At 40.9% G+C, this 12,398-nt stretch overlaps 1 protein-coding gene across 1 annotated transcript in view; it reads left to right on the top strand.

Moving 5' to 3' along the window:
- Uimc1 (ubiquitin interaction motif containing 1) overlaps window positions 1–7,227 on the top strand; it is a 78,024-nt gene extending 70,797 nt beyond the window's left edge. Inside the window, exons 12-15 of the mRNA XM_051171864.1 lie at window positions 2,543–2,720; window positions 4,825–4,888; window positions 6,037–6,079; window positions 6,999–7,227. Of these exons, the coding sequence (XP_051027821.1) occupies window positions 2,543–2,720; window positions 4,825–4,888; window positions 6,037–6,079; window positions 6,999–7,197 (484 nt within the window). The 3' untranslated portion in view covers window positions 7,198–7,227. The remainder of the gene's footprint in view (window positions 1–2,542; window positions 2,721–4,824; window positions 4,889–6,036; window positions 6,080–6,998) is intronic.
- The last annotated feature ends 5,171 nt before the right edge of the window (window positions 7,228–12,398 follow it).

Below are 12,398 nucleotides of genomic sequence, written 5' to 3'. Positions count from 1 at the left end.
GCTAGTTTCAAACACACTTTATTAATCAAAATAGTAACCATTATAGTCAGTGCATTTTTGCTAATGAAAAGTATTTATTCCTATAGTGTAAAAATTCATGCTTCGGGACTTGAGGAACTTTGAAAAAGTATCTCTCTTCTTCTCCTCCCCCTGCCCCTCATCCCCACTTCCTCCAATTCCCAAATACTTAATGCATTGTGTGAAGGTCAGCAGATAACTTGTAGCAGTTGAGTCTTCTACCACATGGGTTCCAGGGATTGAACTCAGGTCATTGAGAGCATTTTCCTTCAAAAAAGGTGGTCATGATGCTTGAAGAAGTGGTAGTTGATTGGTGGGAGGTCAATTAAGTAAATAAAGCTGAGTTTTGTAGCCCAGTGTGTTCAACCTTTGAATGTTGGCTGTATAGTGTGTGATCTGTTGTTCTAAAGGTGAACTCGGGCTCTTTCTGTTAACCAGTGCTGGCTGGAGGCATTACAGCTCACAGTGCTGCATCTCATTAATTTGCTGAGCACAAATCTCAGATATAATGGTCTCACTGAATAAGAAGCTACAGTGGATAAAACCAGCAGCAGACCACCAGACAGTGACCAGGACCTTGTTTTGGTACAAGCTTGGCTTTAGGAAGTGCTCTGGAGCTTCTTGGTCCAGCCATCACTAGTTGTCTTGGTCCAGCATCACTAGTTGTCTTGGTCTAGCCGTCACTAGTTGTCTTGGTCCAGCCGTCACTAGTTGTCTTGGTCCAGCCGTCACTAGTTGTCTTGCACAGTTGACTTTCTGTCGCATGTCACAATCTTAGTAAGAAATGGTTTTGTTGTTCTGTAGAGGAAGAAGAATGAGGATTCAAAACAACTTTAACTATTTTTTCTTTTGCCTCAGTCACAAGGCACCTACTCATCAAACTTTTTGTTTGTTTGTTTTTTGAGACAGGGTTTCTCTGTGTAGCCTTGGCTGACCTAGACTCACTTTGTAGACCAGGCTGGCCTCGAACTCACAGTGATCTGCCTGCCTCTGCCTCCTGAGTGCTGGGATTAAAGGCATGAGCCACCACACCCAGCTTTTATCAAACTTTTTTACCTTGCAATTTGGTTTCAAATGCTTCAACAACTTGCATGATCCACACTGAGTTCTTTGTCAACTTCTTGAGTCAAATAAGAGAATCCGCTTCATTGAGTGCTCTCTGGTGCTCACTGTCAGCTTCTTGTAGCTGGCCAGCCAGTAAGCTTCAAAGCTCTTGTCTTCTTTGCAGACTGTCTTGAACCACCATAGTACTGCATGCTCATTATCAGTTCCTGTTGATGCTGTAAAATGCCTCAGCTGTTTTACCACCTATTTTGCCAAATAAGAAAACTATTTAGTTTTGTTTTTTGTTTCACATCATTTCCATAGTCTAAAGTAAATATAAATAGTAAATAATAAGTAATTACCAAAAGAAATAGTGAAAAATGTGCATTAAAATGATGTATATAGCATAACAACATTTACTTAAGAATGTATTCTAGTATCAAATGATAAATTTCAACAGTGTAGAAAACAAAATCACTAACTGATAAACTATGAAGATACACTAATCTAACTTTTCTCATAAGGTAGAGTTTTACTTGCTTTCTTGTAGATAATTGAGTAGTCTGAGATGTTATTACTGTTATTTTAATGTCGTTTAGAGAAAATGTTCCATAGAATTCTTCTGTTGCCATAGTTACTGAGTAATAATGGTCAGAAAAGGAAGTTTAAGATAGCATGTTTCAGAAAGTTTACAATGAACTTATGTATCAGCTGTGAGTTTTGATATTAATTAGCTGCAAGGCGAATAGGTCTTTTCTAATGGGGCTAAAGAAGTAATTGAGAAATTATGTTGAAAGGTACTAATCCAAGAGGAAGTAGTTAATAAGCATTCTTCACCAGCTCCCACATTTTGTGGTTTCATTGACACTTTAAGAACACAATTTTTTTTTCTTTCTCCAAACAATTTTGTTATAAAAAGATGAAAATAACTGTTATATGCAAAAGCTTCTGGCAGAGCCACATGTTTTAGTAACTTCCTACTTGATGTGTCAGGTTATAGAGTTAAGGCAGTTAGCATATAGACAGACTTGATTTACTAATCAAACAAATTCATCCACTATGGTAAAACTGTCATTATTGATTTAATGCTTTCTGTGCTCCCTTTTCTGTCAAAATTTTAGCTTCTCTTTGAAGAAATGATTACACTTAATTTCAGAAGAGTTTGACAGACTGCTTCATGTCTGAGGAGCAATCAGCATTGTTTGAGATAGTTAGAGGAGCTGATTCCATTACCATCCCACTGCTGCAACAGCAGGGTACAAAGACACAGCTAGGGAAGCTGCTAATCACTTAGTCCTTAGGATTGGCACAGGGTTAGTTTTATTGGTGATCCTACTGAGTGAATCTGCATTGGTTGACAAGTCTCCTCTGCAGATATTTTTGAGATGTAAAAAGACAATTTGAGACATTCCAAGAGCCCAGAGGCAAAAGCAAATCTTAAAATTGCCTCTCTCCCCCTCCCCCTCTTCTGATTACCCAGGAAGGAGAAGTGTTATCTATGTAAGTCCCTGGTTCCACTGGGAGAGTATCACTGTCATGTAGAGGCCTGTCTCCAGCTTGCAAGGGTGGACAGAGGAGATGAGACTGGAGGAAGTAGGAGAGCAACAGCGCGTGCAGCTGTGGAGGGGAAACAGCAGCAGCGACTAAGGAAGTCAAAGGTAAGTGTGCAGTGTTTTAGGAAAAGCAATAATTCTGTTCTGACTTTTTCCTCCTTTCCCTCTCCCTCCCCTCTTTTCTATTTGTCTTGATACAAGGTTTGTGCTTGTAAAGGTTTGTGTGTGTGTGTGTGTGTGTGTGTGTGTGTAGCGTGCGCGCATGCTGCATGCATTATTTATGGAGGCCAGAGGCAGACTTGGGTGTTATTCCTCAGGAGTCATCCACCTAGATCTGTCACTGGATTTGGGGTTTGTAGATTAAGGATACTGCCTGAAACTCTTCTACCCAGATCCAAGACTATGGCAGTTATGAATTGCTGTGCTTTTTACAGTACATATAAAGTGTTCTACTCTTAGCCAGATGTGGTGGCGCATGCCTATAATCCCAGTACTTGGGAGGCAGAGGCAGGAGGATCTCTGAGTTCAAGACCAACCTGGTCTACAGAGTTGAGTTCCAGGACAGCCAGGACTACAAGAGAACCCTGCCTCAAAAAACCAAAAATAAATAAAGTTTTCTTCTTTCTTAGGAAAACATAATGGTTTAATTATGGGAAGCATAACTTTTAATATGATTTTTATCATCCAAGTATCATGAATTTGTCAGGTGCCCACCTTATCTTTTGAGACCAGGTCTTTTACTGAACCTGGTGTTCATTGACCAGATAAACTGGCTAGTCAGTTAGCTCTGGGAATCTACCTTTATCTGTCCCAACCCTCATATTAGGGCTATAGCTACTTGAGATCATGCCATGTTTTTTTTTTTTTTTTTTTTGTTTTTTTTCCTCAAAGACAGGGTTTCTCTGTGTAGCCTTGGCTGCCCTAGACTCGCTTTGTAGACCAGACTGGCCTTGAACTCACATCAATCCACCTGCCTCTGCCTCCAGAGTGCTGGGATTAAAGGCATGCGCCACCACGCCCAGCTTCATGCCATCTTTTTTACATTTGTCTTGGGATTCAAACTCAGGTCCCTGTTTTACACAGCAGTCACTTTTGTAACACCCAGCCCCAAATTAGTATATCTTTTGGTTGTGTTCTGTAAGGATGTTTGACTTTTAAAATTGCTATTTGAGTTACTGATATGAGTTGTTTAAAAATTAGTAATGAATTTTGCCTTGGGATTAAGACAGAAATTTCCAACAATTTCTGAAATGGCCCTAAACATATACCTGCCAATTTGTAGTATGCATTTGTGTGAGGTAGTGTTTTAGCATTGATGATAATAAAATCAAAATATCAGTCAACTTTCAGAAGCACTGAAGATGCTCTGCTTTGTTTGTTTGTTTGTTTGTTTTGTTTTTTGAGGGCTTCATTGTGTAGCCTTGGCTGTCCTGGAACTCACTGTGTAGATCAGGCTGGCCTCAAACTCACTGAAATCTGCCTGCCTCTGTCTCTGGAGTACTGGGACTACAGGTGTGCACCACTGTGCCCGGCAATGCTCTGCTTCTTGCAGTGTCAAATATTAAGCCAGGATTTAGTTCTCATGTAAAAATAAACAAGTATGGCTGGAGGTTTGGTTTAGAAGGTAGAATGGTTGCCTGGCCTGAAAGAAACCCTTGGAACATGTAATACTGAGCACAGTGATGCACACTTATAATTATGGCACTTGGGAGATAGAAACAGGAGGATCAGAAGTTCAGTCATCTCCAACTATATTCAAGTTCAAGGCCAATTTGGGTTACATGAGACCCTATCTTAAAAACTAAAGCAACAAAAACTAAATTATACCACAGACACATCTGCTTCATTAGTATGCACATTTGCTATTTACTTATTTATTTATTTATTGTGTGTGTGTGGTTTTTCAAGACAAGGTTTCTCTGTGTTAGCCTTGACTGTCCTGGACTCATTTTGTAGACCAGGCTGGCCTCGAATTCACAGTGATCCATTTGCCTCTGCCTCCCAAGTGCTGGGATTAGCACATTTGCTCTTATCTTTAGTAGATAGTAAAATTATATATATATTTCAAAGAATTGTTCTTAAATAATTTTCATTATGATTTATTGTCAATACATGTTTCATTTTATTGATTTTATATACCTATATATCCAAGGTTGTGTTTAAATCTGTCTATGATGTAATCCTTCTTGTCTATTTTTCTCTGTCACAGGAAAAAGGCCACAGTCAAGGCCGATTCCTCAGTCTTTTGGAGCAGTCTGAGCACAAGACTACAGGTGAAGACTCCAAGACCAGTTCAGGGTTTCTGTCTAGGCCTTCCAATGAAGACAGCAACTGTTGACCTTCAGCTGAGTGTTGGGGATAGATGGGTGAATTTTTTGGAGCCAGTCAGCCTGCCTTTGAGATTTAATCTAGATCATCTTTTCCCCACAAAGGATGGGAAGATACCCTGTCTTACTCATCATGTGCTTAATGTGGCTTTATAATGCCTAGAGTCAGGACTGTCTGTTAAACTGGGGAGTGGTTCCAAATTGCAAAAAGTAGCACATGCCAGAAAGTAGATCTTCTGAAGGAACCGTTATGGGCATAGAGCCTATAACTGCCTCTTCTGAATGTTTGCAAATCATTCATATGTTCCCTTTAGTTTAGTGTTCCAGTTTACCTTCCTAAGGAATTGTAGGAGGTAATTCCTCTTTATGTCTCGAGTATTCAGGGAGCATTAGAGTAGATTAATCAGGAACATTAGTAATAGTAACTTTACAGATGGCAAGGATTGTTAACTAATAAAGCACTAAACATATTCCCTGGCTTTTGATGGGTGTTAGATGCTATTGCTACTGTTGTTCCTATTAATTGCTATTGTTAAAATTTACCAAATGCAAATGGAACAATAACTTTTTGTTCATTGTCTGTTTATAATAGTTTATTACCACCAAACAAATCTGTTTTGCCTTGTGATGACTGTAAAAAGAGCCTATCTTGTCAGGTGTGGTGGCACATGCCTTTAATCCCAGCACTCGGGAGGCAGGGGTAGGCAGATCTCTGTGAGTTTGAGGCCAGTGTGGTCTACAAAGTGAGTCCAGACCAACCAAGGCTACACAGAGAAAACCTGTCTCTAAAACAAACAACCAAACCAAACAAAAAAAGAGCCTATCTTATATCCTGCCTCTAGATCACCAGGTTGTGAATCTCTTGGGTGGCAGATTTCCCCTGGCAGCCCTTATTGCCTGAGTCTAGATCTGAAGTAGAGTTAGTCAGAAATGATCCATTCATGAGTGCTTACCTGCAGCTGAGCCTGTTGGATGTTAATACTCACATCCCATGGGTCTGAGATTGGAGATCTGAACTTCTTCAATAGGCCTGATGAAAAACACCAGACAGTGAGAAGCTATGACTGCTAATGTTAGTACTTTTATCCCTCCAGGTGTAGAGAAAAAACCCAGGTCTTCAGAAGCAAGAACCTTCAGGTAAGTTGAGATATGCACTGAAATGTAGCTGTCAGCAGCTCTGGGAAGTGTGAGGGAGTTTCTTTGTGTAGAATGATAGTTAAATAGAAGTCACTATGGAACTAAAGCAGTTCTTTAACTTGATGATCCTGCTATGTCTGGGCTAAGAATTGGTTGGATAGCTGTATTAATGTTAAAGTAAGCAGAGTTATGTCTTACTTCTTTCTTCTTTTCTATTCTTATCCAAACCTGAATTCTAGCAGATTTTGGGCCGTTTGGGCATTTGGATCTGACTCCACAGTTTGCTCGTGTTTCCATGGCTTTAGGTTACATAGTTTACTCAGTATACTCATCTGTGAGAGCAGAGTGTTTGTACTTACCCTGCTAGAGCATCACAGAAATTATTTATACTAATATAACTTAAAGTTCCCACTATGGTGTATAATTGCTCATGCTTGGTACTTAGTTGGCTAATATTGAACTTGAAACTAGACATGGTGGAACACATCTTTAATCCCAGTACACATAGGTAGAGGCAGATTGATCTCTGAGTTCATGGCCAGCTGGGTCTACATACTAAGAATTTGTTTTTGTTTTTTATTTTATTTTTTTATTTTATTTATTTATTTATTTATTTGGTTTTTTGAGACAGGGTTTCTCTGTATAGCCTTGGCCATCCTGGACTCACTTTGTAGACCAGGCTGGCCTCGAACTCACAGCGATCCACCTGCCTCTGCGTCCCGAGTGCTGGGATTAAAGGCGTGCGCCACCACGCCTGGCTCAAGAATTTGTTTTTTAAATAAAGGCTGGGAACTGGAGAGATGGCTCAGTGGTTAAGAGCACTAAATGCTTTTCCAGAGGACCCAGGCTCAATTCCCAGCATCTACAGAAAACACACACACACACACAAAATCTCACTTGAATTTTTCTTTCTGTCTAGGATACCTTCACCAGAGGTGGAAGAGGCTGGCTGCAGCAGAGAGATGCAGAGTTCACTCTCGCAGCTCAACTTAAATGAGTCTCCCATCAAGTCTTTTGTTCCTGTTTCAGAAGCTACAAATTGCCTCGTGGACTTTAAAGACCAATTTGCTTTCCGGTCGCGGACCAAATCAGGCCGAGGAAGGAGGAGAAAATCTTGAATTTCTTGGGATTGGCAGTTGACCAGAACCTGTGTTCATTAAATATAGTGGTCCCTAGTTTGCTGTGAGAGTTTTGACCCTGCTGTTTTCACCTCCAGCACCCATTCAGCATCCTGGTTTTTATGCTTTATAAGATCTGTTTAGACAACTGTGAATAGTATTCTGTTTTATAATAATCTGTTTGAATTTGCTTATAGTTAAAGTTTAAATATATTTATCTTTGTATGAAATCTGATTTCAGTAGATGGAGATTTTTCTTCTTATTTCTGTTACAAGCTTTGGGGTGGGGATATTTCAATTGAAGAGGTAGTTTTTTACTCATAAGCTATGTGTTCCTGAATGAATTTCATTCCTAATCCTTGACAGACTACTCAACGTTCATTTAAATTGCACTGCACAATTCTGAACATTGACTGAACCTGGCATCACTGGATGTGCCAAAGGTATTGAATCCCACTACTATTATCCCTTTCATTCAGTGACCCATGAGTTCATCTGGCTGTAGTCACCGAGTTAGGAATTCTCAGCCAGGGCCTGTGACCTTATAGAAATGTGACCTGCTATTCTTCCCTTGGAATTTTTAAGTGAACTTCGTTGTATTAGTTTCTATGCGGGTTTTTTTTTTTTTTTTTTTTTTTTTTTCTTCAAAGCACATTTACCAGTGGGAATGCCAGGCACAGTTACCTGTTTAAACCAAAAATGTTCTTTTGCTGCCAAAGGTCACATAGCAGTAGGCGCTTCTGTTTGGTGGTAGTACTGAACAGTACACATTCTTGGCAGTGTGGCCTGAGCCTTTACATTGCAGAGTAAAGATGTGCTTTATCCATAGTGCCCAGCTGGTCGCCAGAGTGAGAGACTCAAATAGCAGAAGTAATTGCCCAAGGGAGACAAGCAAGGGTGTAAAAGAGACAGCTTTGGCTCTAGCCGATAAACAGTTTAATGAACGAGACTATAGGAGGTAGGTGTTGACCATTACAGGCTCTTAGACCAGGAAAAATTAATATATTAACTTAGATGATTAACTTCTGATTTATCATATCTAAAGATCTTCTAAAAAGAAGATCTTATCTTTTTATTTTAAAATGAAAGTGAGTGTGTACCACACTGGGATAATTCATAAGTAGCTCAATTGGAAGATCCAGTACAGAATTAAAACACTATGTCATAACCTTTGTATATAAACTCTTTGAGTTACTGTCAGGATGGAAAATATCTGTTTGCACCACAGATAATGTCTTGCTCTTGGATGATATTGACGTTGTGACCAGTATCATACATATAATATCTCTTTTTTTTTCCTTTGATCAATCACCATAGTCTAGCCAATATGTGTACCATCATTTGATCGTTATATAAACTCATTATAACTAACTTTCAGATAAGGAAACAGATCAAGAAGAACAAGTAAAAGCACTCCATTCATGGCAGTGAGACCACAGTCATGTACTCTTTACTTCTGAAGAAAATGTTGCTGCCAGCTGTGGTGGCGCACGCCTTTAATCCCAGCACTTGAAAGGCAGAGGCAGGTGGATCGCTGTGAGTTTGAGGCCAGCCTGGTCTACAAAGTGAGTCCAGGACAGCCAAGGCCACACAGAGAAGCCCTGCCTCAAAAAAACAAAAAAGGTTGTACTTTTGACATCAGTATTGATAATTTGTTTTTCTTTGTTTTCCTTCTAATGAAATGTGTACGATCTGTCCCATCACTATAACCCTCACTCATATCTCTCATTAGGAGGGAGATCTCTATAAGTAGTAGTGTTTATGTTTCTTATATGGTGTCAGGGAAAGCTGCTTCTAAAGAAAGATTAGCTTACAGTTAAGCACGCTCTAGAGAATGTGGGCCAGTAGCTAAGGGTATGGATTAGCTAGACCAGGAGTTCTCAGCCTAAATGGGACTCAAAGAAAGAGAAGACCCCAAACCCCCAGAGCTGCCTTCAGGGGGGGCTGCTTGTTTTGTCTAATCTTCTGTCCTTGCTATAGTCTGATGGGAGGTGCATTAGTATAAGAGCGAAGAGATAAATGAAGATTATGTCAGATCAACCCAGGTCTGCACCCTGTTTCTGGTATAAGTTAGCCTCTCTGGGACTTAGCTTACTTGTCTGTAAAAAGGAAAACAAACAAACAAACAAAAAACCTTTAAGTCTTTTAAGGATTGACAAAATGTTTATAAAGACTCCAAACATTGCTACAAATGTAGTGGCAGCAACTGTTGCTAAGGTTACTCTGTTTTTGTATATCCTAAGTATTTGAGGGGTGGAAGGCCCAGAGAGGTGGTTTGCAGCTGCAAGAGGATACATTTATTTTAGGAGTGAGCATCCTGGCATCTACCCAAGCAAGACCTGTGAGGACAGGAAGCCTGGGTCTTAGACATTTAGCTCTCCTGGGGCCTCTGATTCTAAAAGATTGCCAGCTCATGTATAATTTTAAACTATTGCTGTAAAGTTTGGAAGGGAGAGACTTCTGTTTAAGAACAGTCATAGTTGTGAACCTTCCTTTTGTCCTTACAGAGCTTTTATCAGAGGCTGAGCACTTAACCTTCTAAGGGCTTTATTGCAAGCACTTGTAACTGTGTGAGGAGGTGTCTCTTGACTCGTGTTGGTACAAGCTGGAAGTGCCAAGAACTAGTGCTCTGGTGCAGATCTTGGACAATGAAAACAGCAATTGGGCCAGTTGTGGTGGCACACACCGGTAGGATTTGCTGAAAGAGGCAAAGGCAGGAGGATCATGAGTTCGAGGCCAGCCTGGACTACACATTTAAAAAAAGAAAATAGAAGTTGGAGTGTGTAAGTAACCCATTTTCTTCATGTCTCAGATAGAACAACTGGGACACAGTCTACCATTTTCTCAGGGATCCTCTTGTAGAGTTAAACTACCATAGCACCCATAACAGCCTAAATATGTGTGCTGTCTTGTCTTCTTTTTCTTGCTATCTCCCTTCCAATCCCCTCATGACTAGGAATGAGGCTTGTGTAAGTGCTTGTCTTGTGTAAGTGCAGGGTTAGCCCTTACAGGAGCCTGAGAGGACTCTACACCAGCAGTCTGTCTAGTTCACTGTCATCACCCTAATCCCAGCCCGAATGGAACCTTCTGAAGTACAGTATGTGGTTAGGTCTAATTCTGGGAAACCAAACCTGGAAATAGACATCTTGGATCTACTTAAAAAGATAAAAATATGAGGGTATTGGCACAAACCTTTAATCCCAACTCTGGGGAGGTAGAAGCAGGTGGGTTTTATAAGTTCTAGGCCAAGCCAGCCTCGGTATTGAGTTCCAGGACAGCCAGGCCTATGTAGGGAGACACAGTCTTAAACAAGACAAAGATAAGCATTGGATCACCCAGAAGTAGATCTAAGGAGTCTGGCAGCTCTTGTCATTAGTATGAAGTAAGCTGGGCCTTTCACATCATCTTTTACTTCTCTCTTACTGCCTGCAAGGCTGGTTGGGATCCAATAAATTTACAGCAAGGGTGATGTCTTCCATGTTTATGGGTCTAAAGCAAATCCCATGGAGCAATTATATGTTTTATACATGGAAAATTCGGACTCAGGGCCAGCAAGATGGGTCATCAGGTAAAGTGCTTGCTACGTAAGCATAATGACCTTGGTTGGGTCAATCCACAAAGTCCTCTGACCTCCACATGTTCACCCTGGCATATACATCCCCCTACACACTGTATCATATACACAGTATTAACGACATCAAAACCCCACCCAAACCTTCCACTCAGAAAAGTGGAAATGTTTTATAAATCAGTTGGGGAAATGGATTGAGTTTGAACCTAGGTCTGTTTTATGTCAAAGTTTATCCTGTCTGTATTGTCTCACAGACTGATTGATGACTCTGAAATTTTGAGTTTGGGATGGGCTTGTTGCCTGTGAGGCAAGGCAGCTTTGACTTTAGGTTGATTTTAGCTAATGGGAGTTTGGGAGAGAAGGCAGGTAGTAACTTGATGGAAAGTTGATTACTAGTGGGAAGATGGAACATCAGCACTCCGGAAGAGTGCTGAAAGCATGTGCACTAGAAGCAGGTAAGAAGTTACTTTCTTGCTGTTTCCAAAGCCCTGAACTGTTGGGGTTGAGGGAGGGCTCTTCGGTTTAGCAGAAATTAACTGATACTCCATATCAGATCTAGAATGTGTTCCCAAGGCACTAAAGGTATATAAGAAACATAAGAGCCCACAGTTGAGCAGGTAAGGTAAACAGATGATTTTAATAAACATAGTTGCGGGGTCAGGGGAGGACCTCACTGCTGCTGCTAACTTCTCTGCAATTTAAAGATGAAGGTGGAATAGATAAAACAAGTTGGAGAGGCCAGTGGTATCGGTAGGTCATTATAGACAAATGAACAGGAACAGAGATACAACAGAAGCAGTGCAGTGCCTGTGAGAGCTGTGAGGCATATCGAAAGCATAAAGGGTATGGGAGACGATGGGGGAGCTGGCTCAAAGTAGGGAGGGTCTGACCTTCCAGTCCAGCAGTGATATTCTAGTTTTGCTATGTTGGACTCTCCCATTCCACGGTTCCTTCTGGATGGCTGGAGACTGCACTAAGAAGTGTTGAGGGAACCTTGTCAGGATTTGACTTTTCCTCATTGGCCAGTGGCCATTGCTGGTAAGTGCTGTGCCTCTGCTACAGACAGGACTGGACCAAGTATTTGCAGACCTCCAACCCTGCAGCCTTCTCCTTCACTGGCCTTGACTTTAGAAGGTCGCTGAGGCACATGCTTTTAATCCCAGGCAGAGGCAGGAGGATCTCTGTGAGTTTGAGGCCAGCCTGGTCTACAAAGAGTCCAGGACAGCCAGAGCTGTTACACAGAGAAACCCTGTCTTGAAAAACCAAAAAAAAAAAAAAGTGCTGGGCATGGTGGCACATGCCTTTAATTGCAGCACTTGGGAGGCAGAGGCTGGCGCATCTCAGAGTTTGAAGCCAGCCTGGTCTACGAAGTGAATCCAGGACAGCCAAGGCTACACAGAGAAACCTTGTCTACAAAAACAAAAAACAAACCCAACCAAACAAAAAGTAAGAAAGAAATAAAAGAAAAAAGAAAAACCAAGAAAAAAAAAAAAAGGACACCGAGACTAGAGCTAGGATACCCGCTTCCAGGACCTTCAGAATCATGGACAAAGTCATGAAAATAACTTGCTAACATGCTGACTGCAACTGTCATGAACCACAGTTGGCCTTTCATTTTCAGTTCCGTATT

The sequence above is a fragment of the Acomys russatus genome, chromosome 3 (genome assembly GCF_903995435.1).
Source record: "Acomys russatus chromosome 3, mAcoRus1.1, whole genome shotgun sequence".
Taxonomy (NCBI): Eukaryota; Metazoa; Chordata; class Mammalia; order Rodentia; family Muridae; genus Acomys; species Acomys russatus.
Note: the sequence above shows the minus strand (reverse complement) of the source record. Positions and strands in the feature narration are given on the sequence as shown.